This window comes from Mirounga angustirostris, unplaced genomic scaffold, assembly GCF_029215605.1.
Source record: "Mirounga angustirostris isolate CCGP_5_RB_7025 unplaced genomic scaffold, mMirAng1.0.hap1 SCAF_7, whole genome shotgun sequence".
Classification (NCBI taxonomy): Eukaryota; Metazoa; Chordata; class Mammalia; order Carnivora; family Phocidae; genus Mirounga; species Mirounga angustirostris.
In genome coordinates this window covers 113,518,102-113,536,128 of record NW_026991715.1, presented here as the reverse complement: position 1 = coordinate 113,536,128, position 18,027 = coordinate 113,518,102, and the positions used below count along the sequence as shown (strand labels likewise).

The 18,027-nt window shown below is 45.8% G+C and overlaps 1 protein-coding gene across 5 annotated transcripts in view; it reads left to right on the top strand.

The window, feature by feature from the left end:
- ABLIM3 (actin binding LIM protein family member 3) overlaps positions 1–18,027 on the top strand; it is a 109,850-nt gene that overhangs the window by 22,562 nt on the left and 69,261 nt on the right. For 4 of the 5 annotated variants that reach the window (XR_010413261.1, XR_010413262.1, XR_010413260.1 and 1 more), the window contains exon 3: positions 14,945–15,082. The exons of the other annotated variant lie outside the window; for it this stretch is intronic. Coding sequence is in view for 1 of the 4 variants with exons in the window: in XM_064596683.1 (XP_064452753.1) it covers positions 14,945–15,082 (138 nt within the window). In the remaining 3 variants the exon portion in view is untranslated. The remainder of the gene's footprint in view (positions 1–14,944; positions 15,083–18,027) is intronic. 5 annotated transcript variants of the gene reach the window in all.

Genomic DNA, 18,027 nt, shown 5'->3' with positions numbered 1-18,027 from the left:
AAAGTGCATTCCTCAGAACACACTGGAAAGAGAGGAAACCCCTTTGCTCATGTCTCTGCCCACCCAGCCACCACTGTTCATCTCTGCCTGACGGGGGATGGCTCTAATAACAGACCAGAAACAGCTCTTCCTAAAAGGAATGACAACTTGAGAAAAGAAAGGGGCTGCGTAAATTAAATGGATGTTTAATCTACTTGTATTAGGACATTATTTCATTGCCAGATGACTTAAACATTTGTGAAGATTGGCAAACACATCGGAGAAAATATACTTTGTAATGCTCAGAAGGATATTGGCATCAAGTCATCTGTGACAACACTTTTGATATGCACTAGTATCAGATATCAAGATTTCTAAAATTCTCGTCTCGGTGCCAGAGAGTGTGTGAGTCTGCTAGTCACTAACCCAAGGGTTCTCAGCCTTCCGTAAACAAAAGACTCTCCAGAAGAGCTTGTTTAAAATTTAAAGTCTGATTCAGTAGGTATGGGGTAAAGCCCAGGAATCTGCATTTTGACAATCCATAACAGTCCCCAGGTGACTCTGAAGCAGGTGGTTAGCTGATCACTTTGAGAAACACTCATACAGCAAAAAGCACCACCATGACGAAATTTGCTCCCAGTTCACTTCCATCACTGACTTCCACTCTACAACCACCTTGTCTCATCCCCCCTCCGCTCAGCTAACTTTTTGATCTCCAGAGTGGCTCCAGAAACTTTCCCTGACTGCTTGGATGCTCCATAGCTTAGCCCCCTTGGTTCCAAAGAGTGCCCGCAGCAACAAGCGACAGCACCCAAATAAAATAGCTTAAAGAGTCTAGCCATGTTTATTTCATAGAATAGAGAAGCCAAAGAGGGGCAGATCCAAGGCAGGTTGACTTAGAGGCTCAGCATTATCCTCAAGCACCCAGACGCTTCACAATTCAGGTGGCTCCCCTCAGGATCCATTGTGGGCAGCAGGGCTGCGGTTCCAGCATCCAAGGTGGACAAAAATCTCCAGAGGCTAGGAAGAGCATAGAAAACCTTCCCCTTCCACCTGTCCTCCCTTTGTGTCTCATTGGCCAGGAGTAGATCACATGCCTTTGCCTAGGTCAGTGAGTTGGCAAAGGAATTAATTTCACCAATCAAGATTCCCTCCCCGGGTAAAGACTGGAAGACGTGGCTGCTCAGGGGAGGATAAGCAAAAGTGGATTTCCTCCAGGAGAGAAAAGTTCTGTCAGCAGACGAAGAGATGCATGGCTGTTGAGCCGGCAACAGCCCCCTCTTCCTCTCTTGGAGCATTTTACCCGCTGTTTTCCCTACCGGAGTGTGTCACATGAGGACAGGGACCATGTCCACCTCGTCCGTCTGTCCTTGTGTCCTCAGCTAGATGCTGTGAGTCGTGTTAGATCGATGAGGTCCAGCATGAAATGGTCCTGGAATGTGTTTAACTTAAATTGATAGCAGATGATGATTTAGAGGGAAAACTGTGATTAATTAAGACAAAGTAGTCAACTGCAAGTGACAAAACTGCAACTCAGACTAACTCATATTTTTTTTTAGAAAGGGACTGTGCTATATTGGTTCATATAATTGGGAAGTTCAGAAGTGCCAGTGACTTCAGGCCCATCTGGATCCACAGACTCAAGTGATGGATTCAGGAACCTGTTCACTCTCTTTTTCCGTCTCTAGTAGGCTCTCCCAACATGGCGGGAGCAAGATGGCAGCAGGAGCCCCAGACCACCTCCTCCCACCTTAGCCACCCAGATGGCTCCTCCAACAGCTCCTGTAGAAAAACCCCGGAGATGACGTGGTCATGTGCCTGCCAATCATGTGGAAGAGAATTGGGGTCCTCTGACTGGCCGGGCCCAGGCTACTTTCCGATCCTGTGTTGGAAGAGGGTCAGCCCACCCGAACTCCACGGATTGGGTTCCCCCCGGGAAAAAGAGGTTGTGTTGCCAGAAGAAGCTGAGCAGATGCTGAGCAGGCAAAACACCAGATGTCCACTACATTTACGGATGGAAAAAGCTGTTTGCAGGGCATTCTACACGGGCCAAATGATAATTGAGAACTACTTGCTGATACACACAGAAAGTAAACATTTCCCCCTCATCCCCCAGACTAAACAGGTTCAATTTTCAACTTCAAACAATGGTTTGTTTCCTGAAGACAAAAAGCAGCTGTTGCCTGTTGACTTTTGGTGGGGAGGATCTTTGTTTTTATAAAACCTTTTATCTCAAAAGGAAGTGTATTCTTCATCTTTCTTCCTAATTATCTGTTAGTCTTTTTATTCTGTCTCTTTCTTGGTTACTTATCGAGTCTTGACTTCCTCGTCCCAGGTACCATGTGTCAACAACCTACTATCAAATACAAAATGGTGCCGCCTCCAGTTCTGTTCTTTCTCTCTCCTCCCCTTTTCCATCAGAAATAATTCGTGGCGCGCCTGGGTGGCTCAGTGGGTTGAGGCAGGGACTCTTGATTTCCGCTCGGGTCATGATCTCAGTGTCCCGGGATGGAGCCTCACCTTGGGCACTGCGCTCCGTGGGGAGTCTGCTTGAGGATTCTCTCTCCCTCTCCCTCTGCCCCTCCCCCCACTGGTGTTTTCTCTCTCTGTTTCTAAAACGAATAAATAAATCTTAAAAAAAAAAAGAATTCATAAAAATGTTAGCACTCCATTTTTGGATCTCTCTGATTCTCTTACCAAACTCTACCTGAGGCTGTAGCATTTAGGGACGTATTATCATTATTCATTCATTTGGTAAGTATGAATGGAGTGCTTACTAGTCCCAGGGACTGGGTGTAGCATTAATGATGCAATTAAAAAAAAAAAATCTTCCCTGCTCCATCCTGGAATTTCCTTTGGAGTGGGAGATGTATTTACTTTAGTTTTACATCTCTACAATATTTAGCTTCATCTTGTTATCATTACTGCTGCTTCCATTATCATGATCATGATCATTACAGCAGGCTTCAGCTTAGCTCTTGCAATGTACCAGGTGATGGGGCAAAAAGCACTTCCATGAAGAAAGGCTTTATGTTGGGGCACCTGGGTGGTTCAGTTGGGTAAGCATTTGCCTTCAGCTCAGGTCATAATCCCAGTATCCTGGGATCAAGCCCTGCATCAGGTTCTGTGCTCAGCGGGGAGTCTGCTTCTCCCTTTCCCTCTCCCCCTGCTTGTGCTCTGTCTCCCTCAGATAAAATCTTAAAAAAAAGAAAGAAAGAAAAGAAAAGAAAGGCACTATGTGTACACCACTTCTTCTCCATTCAGAAATTCTGAAAGGCAAATATATTATTCCCATTTTACAGATCGGGAAGCTAAGGCTCAGTGACATGGCATTTGGCTTAATCTCATAGAGCCTGTAAGAGGAAGTCTGGATTTGAACCCAGATTTGACAGGTTCCATAACCTGTTCTCTCTCCAGCTCACAGAAGCCACTCCATAAATTTCATGGATAGCAAGAAAAATTTGGTTCTGTTTTTCTGTGAGGGTTAAGGTTCTGATCCACCACTTTGGGTATAGACTGCAGGATGTGGCCTTTGAGTTGTGGGTCCTGTTGTGAGGATAAATGTGCAAGGGGCCACTCTTCATCTTATTCCTCTTGTGACACTGGCAGACATCTATGAGGCTACATCCATTTGTCCCCAACCCTTTTGTCCACAATTTCAAATGCATCTCTCTGAAGGGCCGTGGACCTTGGTCTCCTCATTGGCAAAACTGTGAGGCTTGTTGTAGATGAGGATGGCTAATAGAACTTTCTGCACTAGTGAAAATGTTCTATTTCTGTGCTATCTGTTATAATTGCCACTTGCCCAGTGCTGGCCATTGAGAACTTGAAATGTGGCTAGTGTGACTGAGAAATGGGATTTTTAATTTTACTTAATTTTAATTTGAATAGCCACATATAAAGAATTATTACCATATGGGACCGTGCAAACCTAGGATGATCTCTATCATTCTTTTCACTTCTGATCTTATATATATTATTAGGTTGCAAACATTTTTTAATGAAATGGCATGAGGTATTAGAAGGGAATAGAGAAAGAAAAATATCAGGACATATCATGTGTACTAAAAATAAGTTTGTTTGTGAAACTTTTGTTTCACATATTTGTGTACTGCGTCATTTTGCAAAATTAATTTTGTCTAGTAGTTCATGGTCAAAAAAAATTGAAAACCTTTGCCTGTCGCTGAATAATGTCGCAGAGACCTTGAGAGTGATAGGCTTGTATGGTGCTCCTTTATCTAGCCTGGGGCTCTGCAAGACCTCATTTTAGGAATATTCTGTTCTTCCAGATCCTACAGGCATATGGTGAGCATGTGACTTCTCAAATGGTAATTGGAAGTGACTTTGTGGTCATCTATCTGTCTGGATGCAGAGATCCCAAACTGGTGGCCCACAGGCAGAATACACCCCCACAGATAAGCCTTTTGGGGACCTTAACATGTTTTTGCAGGACAGTAATCCCCCGGGACCCAGCAGCTTCTTCTCCTTTAGGTGAGCCAATCTCCTCGGTTTGTCCCCTTGGATTGATTTTCCACTAACATTACCTGCCTGGCCCCTGAAGGCCTTTTGTGTTTCAGCCTTGTTTAATATGCATAGAATATTGAATCTGAAAGGAAACTGAGAGATCCAAGAATGCAAACCTTTTTCTTTTTAGATGGGAAGACAGTGACCCAGGAATGGGGCGTGTCCTGCCCGAGGCCTCATGCAAAATAACCGCTTCCACCTCTCAGGGAAGAACCAGGTATCAGCAGAAATCTTGGTAGGACTGAGGAGGAAGGGAAGGAGGGAAGGAAGAAAGGGAAAAGGAGAGAGGGAGAGAGAAAGAAAGAAGGAGGGAGGGAGGAGATGGAACACAGTGGGATGATGGTGAGCCATCCTCTCAGCCTGTGGAAAGGAGGACCTGACTGACAGCTCAGATTTGGGGCTGGGGGGATGCTACTGTGGAGTAATCATGCTCATAGGTGAATGGATGGTGGCAGAGGTCATCCAGGAGAGCCCTATAGAACTTGGAGCAATGGGACAAGCACTTTGGACATGAAAGAGGGGCCTCCGGGGCACCTCTGCCCTCTGAGCATTGAGGCTGCTTGGGATGGCTTTGAGAATCCCCTGACATGGGTCACTTTCACCTCATTTTGGCCTCCTCTGAGGCAAACTGTCCTGATCTGAAGCCAGAGCATTTCCCTGCTGGTCCTGGTGCAGCCAGCATGATGGGGACTCTGAGCAGGTTTCTCCCCTCTCTGAGCCTCAGGGTTGCATCTGTAAAGGTGTTTCTGTGGAGGAGATGGAGCCGAAGGTGCCCTGGGGGGCAGCTTGGAGAGAAAGGGATTCAGAAGTAGCTCCACGTCAGGCCCTACCCCTCTTCAATCACAGAAACTCTGTGGGCCCCAGGCGGGGCCTTTAAGTGCCTGGCAGTGTGGGAGAGAAGTTGGCCAGGGGTGAGGCAAAAAGGAAGAGGTAAGAACCGTGGTGATGTGGAAGGATTTAGAAACAAACACCAGGCTGCCCAAGTAAAGCATGTCTGGGAGCCCCATGCAATGCAAGCATTCCCTGGTCTAGGGGATGTCCCTGAATGCCCACCAGGTCACCGGATGTTTGCATTCCATGCATGGTTTATGATGGAATCAGTTCAACCTGGAGGCCATTTCATCATTTCAAGGAAGGGTTTGAAGCTTTAAAACAACAACAACAACAAAAAGAAAACAAAAAAGAAACCTCTAGGCAATGTTTTCTATATGCCTTCCGCTCTGATGTTAAAAACCCGTGAGTCAAGGGGAGCCCGGGTGACAGCTGATGTTTCTTGCATTTCTCAACAGTATCTCAGAGCCTGATGGCCTGCCCTCCTCAGGAAGCAAACATTGTATAAGTATTCAAACCTCTGGCTCAGAGGCCAAGAGACTGAGTCACTCAGAGCACAAGACAATTGCTGGTTTCCTGGAGTTCTCTACTTCCAACATGGCTTCCAGGACCTCATTCGAAACCCAAATTGTATTTTCAGATAAGCTGTAGAGATGCTGGAAAGGGTGCCTCAAGGCCCCAGTGCAGGGCAGCCCCATGCTGCCTGCTGGCAATGCTTGGGCAGGTCCCATTCTTTCCCTTGGGATACACTGGGCAGAAGGAGGCCCAGCTGGGAATGCCCCCTGGGAGGGAAAAATCAAGCCTCTTCTAGATCTACAGTGCCTGTCCAAACCCTAGCTCCAACGTTTACATGTGGTGTGACTTCAGGCAAATTAATGAACCTCTCTGTGCCTCAGATTGCCCATAGATAAAAGAGGGATCCTATGGTATCTGTCTCCTGGGGCCGAGAGAATTCAATGAGATGGTGGGTATGAAGCCCTTAGCAAGGGGCCTGGCACAAAGTAATTGCCTAATTCATGTTAGTGTTGGGCTCTTCTTACAGCCCCTCAGGGTCCCTGACTGGGGGCTTGGTAAAGGTAGTGAGGAACAGAGTCAGCAGAGACAAGAGATTTGGTGTTGATTGACAGGAGGCAGCCCCTAGTGGGAAAAATGCCAGATACGCTAGGGATTTTCCCCTTCTCCATCAGGTCTCAACTAACCCTTAGCTCTAGATCAGATTTTTAAAACCCCATGCCCCAGTGTAGCAAGATGATATTCTTGAAATATTAACTGGTATTTCCTTCAGCCACCCGTCTTGCTCCTTCCCCCTCTATTCAGGGAGGGAGGCCTCAGGGCCAGGATGGGCAGCCGAAGGCAGAGACAAAAGAGATCGCTTCCTGGCTTTTGAATTTCAAGTCTGTGCCCTCAAAACAGAAAGGATCCATTACAAAGCTAAATATTCTAGAGAAAGTGTAAGCTAGAGAGGGCAAAAAGGGCTCCTTTACCCCCAGCTAACAAAAATGATTCCCTGGCCCAGAGGTGGGGAGGAGAATCTCAGAGAAAGAAATGAGAACACAGATCTATTTGAGTCCTTAGAAAAGAGGCCCGTGCTGCCCCCGCTGGGCTGAGCCCTGGACCAGACCCCCAGTGAAGAGCAGGATGGGGGCACAAACTGGCTGCAACTTAGTTCTGCTTATCTTGAAATAGGAACCACGCTGACTTATAAGAAAGAATTGAGGGCTTTTTTTTTTTTTTATCTTGAAGTGTTTTATTGAATTCAATCAGAAGTATACAGGTTTTTTCTTTTTTTTCTTTTCTTTTTTTTCACAATGATAAGATGAACATAGAAATAAGTGGGAAGTTAATTCTATGACTCTGTATCTAGACCAGCTTTCTGAATTTACCAAATCAATAACGAACATGCAGTTCCCATTTTAGCGAGTGACTTCACTGTCACGTGAAGAACACCTTCCAGCCGCGGGCCGTGGGGCAGGCCTCCTCGCCTGGGGCCCTGGTCATGCTAAGGGTAAGGGAGCAGCTGGGTCTAGCAGGTCCGTCGGCGGGAGCCGTCATGCGGTAGCTGGCTGTCGGGCTAGAGCCGTCTGTCTGGCCAAGAGCCTGCCGTTCTGACACGTGTCCTGACAGCACATTTTGGGAGAAGGTGGCTCGAGCCATGTTGCCAGCTTCACTCCGTGACCACGGAGCACGCTGCTGAGCCTGGCAGAGAGAGAGAGGCTGGGGAAGAGTTTCTGTGGCGGCAAAAGTTTTACAGTAGCATCTTGGGGTGACAGACCGTGTTGCTGACACGGGAAAGCGTGGCCAGGGCTGCGGCACCTGCCAGCACCTGCGGCACCTGCCAGCACACACACACCTGTCTGGCTGTCCATCCGGGGCCAGGGAAGGGGCTCGAGGCGGCCATCCCCTGGCCCCGGGGGCAGCCATCACGGCTCCTTCATCCTCCTCCTCAGCCACAGATGCTCAATTACTGCGCCCAGTTTCCTGGTCTGTACCCCGCAAGCATTATTCTTCAGTCTGTGTGAAATTTATGTACCTATTTTAAACCAGCTGGATAATGGATGGATGATTACTGGGGGGGGGTTAATCAGATACCCCTGGTAGCCTCCCTTAAGCCCACTCCCTCCCCAGAGGGACCCCCCCACCCCCGCCCTTGGCACTTCTACATGGCAGGCAGTAGAGCTTCGTGGTGAGAACTGCCTCCTTCTGCCATTTACTAATGGTATGGCCGTGGGCAAGGGACCTCAGCTCTTCGGGCCTCAGCTTCCCCATCTGTAAAATAGGGTAATAATACCCGCCCCTCCTGAATTACTAGAACTCAGTGAGATGGCATATGTACGCTGCTGAGCCCAGTTCCTGACGGAGTAACCCACTCTGCAAATACTATCTCTTATCCTTCCAGGCCTTTCTTTGGGCATTTGCCCCTGCTCGCTCTTCATGCATGGCTTCATTCCGAGCTCCCTCCTTATGCTTCTGCATCTTGGACCACTGACCTGCACCCCCTCAGCCCACCTAGGCTAATGCTAAGCCTCAGCATGACTCCAGATTTATGGAAATATGTTCTTCAGTGAACTCTCTCCCTCACCTTTCTGTGACTCGTGGGCCATGCTGCAGGTTGCGCTCTCTTTTATCCTGTTACCCTAGAACACACAGCCTCAGACAATGACGCGGGAAGCCTAAGTTCTCTCCCTCTCCCTCTGGGCCTCAGCCTGCTCATTTGCTAAATGAAAGCATGGGACTCATCTTATTCGTTCTTGTATGTATCCATCAAGTACTCATTGAGCACTCACACGCCTGGCACGGACAGTGCAGAGGCAGACAGGACACGCATGGTCCCTGCCCCGAGGCTCCCAATCTCCTGTATTAGGTAACCTCCCAGTCCAGGGAGATCTGATGGGTACCAGGGATCCGCACGATGAACACAGATGTCATGACAAAATGAGATACACACACAGGGCCCTTAGGGGTTACCAAAAGCAGCTCTCACGGTCTCCCTAGCAGAGTTTTCAGAAAACAAATCACTCACCTCTTCTAAGTATGCACACACGACTGACACGCCAACACGTCCCCCTGGAAACAGCAGATGTGCCCAAAATACACCGCCTCAGGAAAACATAGATCATAACCTCTGTTTCCCACAACAGGAAACACCCAATTCACACATTCCTCTGCAGGATACATCCAAAGCGTGTCAGCCACCCACCTCTGCAGCCCGCAGAAACCCATAAACAGAAAGCTCAGCGATGGTGGGGGTGGGGGGGAAGAAGAGGTTGCTTTAAGGTGGTGAACGGGCTGCAGCCGGGGTTTCTCTTCCTGAGCAGCAGCAGGGAGGGAAAACCAGAAAACCTTTGCCCAAGTTGGACTGGTCCCAAAATGGATTTGATGATGTTTGAGCCAAAGTCGGGGTTAAGTGGCACGGCGCAATTCAGAAAGAATTCCTGCATTGAGTTGGAGGTGGGGGTGCGTGACTTCAGAGATCCTTTAATATCAATTATTGCTTTTATTTATTAAGCAGTGTCCCAAGCACTTTTATATAATTTAAGTGATTTAATACTCACAGATGACTTGCATTGTTCCCACTCTTGAGATGAGCAAACTGAGACAGGTGTCGTCATGCATTTAACTCGTTCAAGGTCACACAACCGGCAGGCAGCATTGCTAGAATACAGACTCAGCCCTCCTGACTCCAGCATCCACGCCCTGAACCCCCGCGCCTGGTGCCTCTCAGCGCAGGGATCCCATGTCACTGCCGTCTTGCCCCCGGAGCCAGAATCAGAGCTGCAGACCGCGGTTCAACTCCAAAACCAAACTCAAGGTCATGTTGTAAACGACCAGAGGCTCTTCTATACAGACCCCACCCTAACCTGGCAGGCAGACGGCTTTCTTTTTTTTTTTTAAAGATTTTTATTTATTTATTTGAGAGAGACATGGCGAGAGCGGGAACACAAGCAGGGGAGTGGGAGAGGGAGAAGCAGACTCCCCGCCGAGCAGGGAGCCTGATGCGGGGCTCGATCCCAGGACCCTGGGATCATGACCTGAGCCGAAGGCAGACGCTTAACCGACTGAGCCACCCAGGCGCCCGGCAGACGGCTTTCTACCCGCGAAATGCCTGGATCCACAGTCGGCTCTCCTGCTCGGTACTTAGGAAATACCTGTGAACACACTCCGGGTACTTTGGGCCCTAATGGAGCCGTGAGTTGCCGATATGTGACAGTGGCAGCACCCGGCCGCCTCCCAGGGCCCCGGGCGTTTGCAAGCTCGCTTTGGAACTGGTTGATTCTCCCTGCTTGGTGTTTCACTGTTCGACCAGAAGCACCACTGTTTTTATTACACTTCCAGCCATTTTTCACAGCTGTTGTGCTGTCTCCAAGTCAGCTTTGGCACTCTTTTAATTATACCCCAGGATAGCATAGGTGCTTCTACTTTCTAAAGACGATTGTAAAGATGACTCGGTTAGAATGGAGGGACGTCTTTTTCTCCAAGGTCAGGCCACCCTCAGGGGAGGAAGGACCAATCCTGCAGGCACCACATCGGTAAGGAGAACGTAACTTAGGTCGTGTTATCTGTGAGGGAGGAAGCATGCTAATATCTGCTTTTAAAAGAGACTAATCTGATGGCAGCCCGGCCTTGTCGACGAGAAACCCCTGAGACCGGGGCGGCAGCCAGCCGGAGGGAGGGAGAAAAGCCGGGTGCAGGAACTGGGTGCCGAGCTTATTTCTTGCTCTTTGACTCGCGTGCTCCTTTCAGCTTACCGGGAGGCCAGCCACCCTCCCCTTCCGATTTGCTGTTGGGCTCCAACACTTTTAAATGATCTCTGTCGCCTTTGGGAAGAGCTTTACTTGCAAATTTCGTCGTGGAATTAAGTTGTGTTTTCCCGTAGAACTAAAGGTCTGCTGTGCGTCTGTTTCAGACCCTTCATTTTTTCATCTCAAAGGCATTGGCTAGCTGATTTTCTGTCTTAAAAAAGTAGACTGACAGCCATTGCCAATTGACTTCTTTGCTTCTATTCTTGGAAAAATTAAGATTGTCCAGTCTCGCAGTAACTGAAAAATTGTGATTTTTTTAAAAATTAGTATTTATTTCATTGCTCGGAATCTTTTGTTTCTAGATCAAATTCAGGATGGGTGAATGTGTGTGTAATTGGTTCCGATTGCAAACTGCTTTTGAGTACAACTTTAAAACACTTCAAGGATGAGAAGGAATAATTTAAGTCTGAGGTGGTACACCCGAATTAATTTTTACATGTTATTTTTATATACATAGGATTCAACCAGACTTCATTTCTTGTTTCCTAGTCTCAGTGCCTGGTGTTCCGTCTGTGGATCTATAAAGTTGTAATGTCCAATAATGGTACCACTAGCCACATGTGGCTATTTAAATGTAAATTTATATTAATTAAAATGAGATAAAATTAAGAATTCAGTACTTCAGTCACGCTAGCCATATTTCAAGCGCCCAACAGTCACATATGGCAGTAATTATTATATTGGACAGTGTAAATATTGAACATTTCTATACTCAGAAGTCTATTGGACAGCACTCCTTACAGACTAGGAACTGTCAATGTCTCTCCTAGGTGCCCTTTACTGGCCAAATAACATTAAACAGAAGCCAGAGATTCCCTACACGCATTTTAGAAACATATCACATGATCTCTAAACTTGGTAACTTCATGGGTTATTTCACAACTTAGCAAAGCTAATGTCCTTTGAGGCCCATGGCTACTCTAAAATGTTGCTGTCAGGGACAAGCTGTTCAAAAATCAAGTACAAGTCAATTGAAATTCAAGGGACATTTGTACATAAGGCAAATGTTATGACTCATGTGGCTGGTTTCTAGTACTTTCGGAGATAAAAATTTGTGGAAATACTAACCAGCAGAAAATCAACAATAAAATTTCAATGTTCTGCGGGGGAGGGGGGTGGCTAGAGATTGGTGGGAAGAAATGGCACCTTCTCCACATACCTAGACCCACAGAGTATGGTTTGATTATGTCGTTGATTTAATTACCCAAGGATACAAAATCTTGTTGGAAACGAGGTGGCTTTCAGGGCAAGAGCAGATATGGCATATCTCAGCCTAGCGTCCCTTGACCCCTAGAGCTCCTGTTGGCACTATCTAGATAAGGAAAGGTCTTCACGCATCTATAAGCTCAAATCTTGCTACACTGCTGCCCTTTTGTAATCATCGTTTATATGCGCAATCTGGAAGAACTCACACAACAATGGCTGCATTTCTATTTCTGGGATTATTTACAAATATCAGACATTTGTGGGTTTCCAGCCACAGTTAGCAGGACCAAAGCAGCACACTCATCCTGAGGGAAGCGGCAGAGTTAGGGCTGGGGGGCCCATCACTAGCTCTGCCCCCAGAAAACCCATTTTCCTAATCTGTCCCCTCACTCAGATTTTATACCTTTTTATCTGAATGGTTCAAAGGCTGAGTATTGACTGAAGACCATGATCACAAATCAATTTCCCCCAGAAAATCAAATCAGGGAGAAACCGAGTTGATCTTGGAAATTGGTTCTTGAGCAATAAGGCAGGTTAAATTAGAAGAGGTAAATGAGAATTCGTGCAGTGATTCTGGAGGGACTTTTGGATACTTTTGAGACTTCTCATCACTGTTGGTGATGATTATCCTGTTAGTTCTTACTTGTTTTTCAGACTCCCAGCTTTGTTTCCCTCAACAATTGTGGATCACTACACTGCCCAGATAAACGGGATCTACATTTTTCTCACAAATTGGTGGGAGAGGGGAGAGTGAAATATTTTCCAGGGTTGGTGAGCACGAATCAGAGAAAGAAGAGGAGACAGGATGAATGGTTATGGACATTCTGGGAGTGGGGAAGGATTGCTCTGAGCTGTGGGGCAGGTGTGATGATCATGGTACCAGTGAACATTTATGAAGAACGTCATGCACTTTTCAAAATGCTTTACATGTATTAACCCATTTAGTGAATTAATTAATGATTTTGTTAACTAGCTAACTCACTTAAATTTTGTCTTAAATTTAAGACAGGAGAAAAGTTGAATAAGGGGCATGGACTCCTCAAGACAAAGATTGTGAGAAGGATATTATCTCCCACCTCAGATAGCAGAGTTGTCAGATTCAACATTTTCAGGGCTCAGTAACCAGCTTTTTGCTTTACAGGGCACTGGTGATTCAGGAGACCTGTAAGTGGAAGATAATTGAAAGTCCATGGGCACCTGGGTGGCCCAGTTGGTTAAGCATCTGCCTTCGGCTCAGGTCATGATCTCAGGGTCCTGGGATCAAGTTCCGTGTTGAGCTCCCTGCTCTGCAGGGAGTCTGCTTCTCCCTCTCCTCTCAATCTCTCTCTCTCTCTCTCTCTCAAATAAAATCTTAAAAAAAAAAAGTCCTGTTTTTCTGTTACTTGTCTTTAAAAGGAGGAAGGCAGCTGAGATCAATTATGGAGGCCATCTTTGAGAATCTGAAGAGAGCTGTAGGATAATGTACATAACACCAAATTTTATATTTAATTAGAAATACTAGATCCCAGGTGTATCCATCAGGATATGCTGCAGTAACAAGGCCATAACAACAAAAATTCCTCCTTGCTCACCATAGACATTCGTCCTGGGTTAGCCTTGGAGCTGTGCTCCAGGACTCAATCAGGGATCCAAGCTGATGCATCCTGCACACCATCTGGGGTATCACTGGTTGCTGGGTTATGGAAAAGGCAATATGGCAGATCACAAACTGGCTCCAGTTGAAAGTGACACACATAATTTCCATTCACATTTCATTGCCAAGCAAGACACCATGTGCCATCCTTCATTGTGCCTAGAATAAAAGATTCAACTTTCAGTGAACAGCCATTAACAACTACCACACTAGGTCAAGAAGCCCTGAATCGAGTATTATCTAAGTTACTTTGCAGTTCAAAGTTCATGTGAGTCCAGATTAATTTATAATATGCTTATTCAAAATTTAGGCAGTAAGCCTGCATGTCTAAATAGTAGACATCAAATTCCCCTCCAATCAGGTGGTCATCTTTATAGCCAGGACAAGAGTGAGCCTTCTCCTAATAGGGTATGAGCAAAAGATTTTGGACTGTTGCTTCAACTTTGAAAATTGAGGAATTGAGGAGTTCTCTCCTGATCCCCCTAGGGGCTTCCTACAAGAGAGAAGATTTAGTTCCTCATTAGCAAAGTTATCTCAGTAGCTTATACATAATGAGATTGGACCAGACAGCTGTCAATATCCCTCCCAACCCTGATTTTTTTTTTTTTAATTCTAAGCAGGTGCCTACTATTATTAAAAACCAGATAACCAGATTTTAGAGTGGTCCAGCAAAGTATATCTCAGGGACAGGAGATCTGGAAAAGTAGCCATAAGAGAGTCTAGGCAAGAGGGTAATAGATTCATAAGCTAGTAGAGCTCTACAGTATCATCAAATGCCCAACCTCTACTGATTTCAGCTCCTCCTTAATCTCTACCAGATCTTTTTTCTTAATTATATACTTTTGACATTTTCTCAGTGCTATGGAAAGTGCCACTCAAAGGCAGCTTTAAGATGAGTCCCCGCACCAACCTCCTTCCAACTAGAGTGCCTCCCCTTTGTGCCTCTTTTGTAAAGCCTGTGCTACCACTGACCACCCTCATTTCATAGATGTCAAAACTAGAGGCCCAGAGAGGGGATGTCACTTGCTTTGCTCAAAGGCCAGTTGGAGGCAGGATCAATCACCCAATTCTTTGAGACCCATGTCAACTGCAAAAACCAAATTCTCTTTGAGAAATTTGGGACCTGGTTTTGATCCAGAAATCACCCAAGAAATGGTATTTCTGGATCATTTACTTTGAAATACTCTACTTCTTCTTTTACTTTTCATCTTCCGTGAATTTGGCCTCTATTATGGCAAAGAAAGGTTACGCTCACTCGTAAGTCTCTGCCTGCTTCAGGAGACTTATGAACTCACATCCTGATGGTGCCTTGGCTTGGCACATGCAGCCTGGTGATGTATTGAAGGTACTTGGCTAATTACCTGCACGCTTTCTGCTTTTTCTCCCAGTTAGGATTATGATAATGTCTTCTAACAGAGTTCCTAAAGAGGAAAGGCCTTCTGGATAGTGATCTCTTTGTTTCTTTCTGCAGTTCCTTATCAGCAGAATCCTTACAATCCCCGAGGCAGCTCCAATGTCATCCAGTGCTACCGGTGTGGAGACACCTGCAAAGGGGAAGTGGTCCGTGTCCACAATAACCACTTCCACATCAGATGCTTCACCTGTCAAGGTAGGAGGCCCAGACTCCCAATGCCCCTGTCAGATTGCAGGCCCTGGTTTCACCCATAGGACATGCCACAGGGGCACGCAGAAAACATACAGGCCGATACCTCTGCAGGCCTAAAGAAACTTTCCTTGAGCCTTTATGAGAACTCTCCCTTAGGCAGTGTGGAGTGAAGAGGAAGGAAAGAGTTGGGACGTGGGGGAGGGAGGGAAGCTGGTGACCTCAGAGTGGTAGTGCTGACCCAGGAAGAAAAAGGCAATCCTGCAAGCTTAACCTGCACAGCTGGAGAGACTCCTGTCTTGTGCCTATAAATCAATTTGAGAGTGAATGAATGAGCAAGCTGTCCTGGCTACAATTCAGTGTGGCTCTGAGATGAGCACCTATTCTATGACCGTGTGGCAATCCTCAAAGGTGAGGTTTAACAGGGTACATTATGACTTCACTAAGGTCTGTAATTTGGAAGCAGGTGGATGTTGGGTTACCTCTGGACTCTTAAATTACAAGTTCCTAAAGAAGCAGGATAACTAGCAGCAGGAATAAAGAAGGACTCTGCTGAAAGAGCCCAGGGAGCCCTCTGGCCCTGATAGATGCCTTTCCAGCCTCCACTTCTTGAGGCTTTCTGTTCCACAAGGCAGCCATTCTGAGGTTGGATGGCCCCGTGGGTTTAGAAAATGTTTGACCCCAAACCAGTAACTTCCACCTGTTGGTTCTAGATTTGTTCTCAATCTAGATTGCTCTAGATTTGTTCAATACTGCATGTGTGCTGTTCCCTGTGGCTGCCGTTCACCTACTTGTAGTCAGGTCTCCGCACGCCTGATTACACTGCAGGTCCTTACTTTGAGCCTCATCTGAAATGATTCCAACTTGTATCATCTTGGAGTCTTCCTTGATCCATTCTGGTTTGTCACTATCATTCTAAAAGGATAGTGCCCAGAACAGACCATGGTTCTCAAGGTCCGCCAAATACAGTGGGGGTACCCTTTCTGTTAATATGATTGATGTTGGATTGACCTCCTGAGGAGCCACTCCACGGAATTGACGTATATTGAATTTAAGGTCAATTGAAACCTCAGATCTTTTCATTTTAGTAATTGCTTCCAACCTCAGTCTCATGTGTCTGAGATTGACTTACACTGCTGTTGAGAAAAATTCTGGATTTCTTCCTCAGGATCTCACTAGACACTGCACTGAGCAAATCAATTACATATTCACATTTCCTAATGTTTTTAATGGAAGCACATATGGAATATATTTTAATTGATGTGATTTAAATTCTGTATTGAGACTTGGCAAACCCCTTTAGTGTAAGCTGACCTGCGAAAGGGTCTTGGCGAGTGACCATTTTTACATCACTAGAAGCTGGGGCAGGAAAAAGGATAAAAACAACAAAATTGTTCTAAGGAGTTTTGAGCTACGACTGTGCAACTGTATTCTTAAGAAAGTATGTTAGTTACCCTTTGCTGGGACCAAAATTTAATAGTTTAAATAATTTTTTGTTTAGCTCATGATCCTCTGGGTTGGCAGGGCAGTTCTCCCAGGCTGAGCTGGCTCTCCTTGTCTCCACTCGCCTCATCACAATGATATTGGTGGGTCACCTGGCAGTGGTTGGCAGGCTGTTGGGCTGAGTGCCTGCATATGGCTTCTCATCCTCCAGCAGCCTGGCTTGGATTCATTTGCATGATGGTCTCAGAGTTCCAAGTACAGTAAGAGAGCAAGCTTCAGAAAGCAAGACCTTTTTAAGCCTCAGCTTATGTCATACTTGCCAATGTCCCATTTGCCAAAACGAGTCAAGTGGCCGACCCAGGTTCACGATTATGGAGAAATAAACTTTGCCTTTGGTGGGAGGATTTGCAGATTTCAAGGGTGTGAATGCAGAGAAAGGAAGAATATGGCCATTTTGACAATCAACCACAGGGAGGTTGTAGAATATCTTTTCATGGAGATTTTAAGGGAAAAAAATAGATTTACTTTTCTGACTGTTTTCAATGTCAACTTGCTTAGAAGTGAAACAAATGAGAGAATTTTTGTTTCCAGCAGTAACCAGTTATAGTTACCCTAAATAGCCTCATTTGAAAAAGTTAAAATCTCTATGAATTTTTCTATAGTTCTTTTACCATTCACTACTGCACTGACATGAAAGAATCTGCAGAGGTGAAAAACAAAAATAAAAGCAGAAATCCTCCTGTGACTGCCAATGCCAGATTTAATCCTAATGGTTTATGCTAAACCTTGGCAACCTTGTGCTTTTGCCTTGATGGCTGTATAGATCATGGAGACATAGGAAGAGGCTAGAGCCCGGTCTAAGTAGGAATCTAATAGGAGACCTCTGAGTAAAGCTGAAATTTTCCCCTACAAAAATCTTACTTTCAATGTATGGATGGATGAGAAATAAACTGGAGAAGGAGACAGCAATGAAACCGTCTGTACTAACTTTGGCACTGGGTAGAGGAGAATAAAACTTGTATCAAAACGTCTACCTATAATCCACCCTTAACATGGATTCATGTTCTATATTCATGCTATGAATTGGCATAAATTTTAAAAAAGCGAAACAGAATTTAAAAGAAAGTCATCCCACACTTGGCAAGTGGCAGAAACAAGTGATATTCCTCTTTGGAGGAACTCAGCTTTATTCCGGACCTCAAAGAACTCCCACGGGTAACATTATCAGCAAAATGAGTAACTTACAGTCAAAAACACACAAATCATAATGGAGGGAGAGCCACAGAAACAATGAAGAGAGAATCAGAACCTTAAAGACTTCATAAATTTGTATTTTTTTAAAAGATTTTATTTATTTATTTGACAGAGAGAGAGAGCGGCAGGCAGAGGGAGAGTGAGAAGCAGGCTCCCCACTGAGCAGGGAGCCCGGTGTGGGGCTTGATCCCAGGACCCTGGGATCATGACCTGAGCCGAAGGCAGATGCTTAACCGACTGAGCTGCTCAGGCGC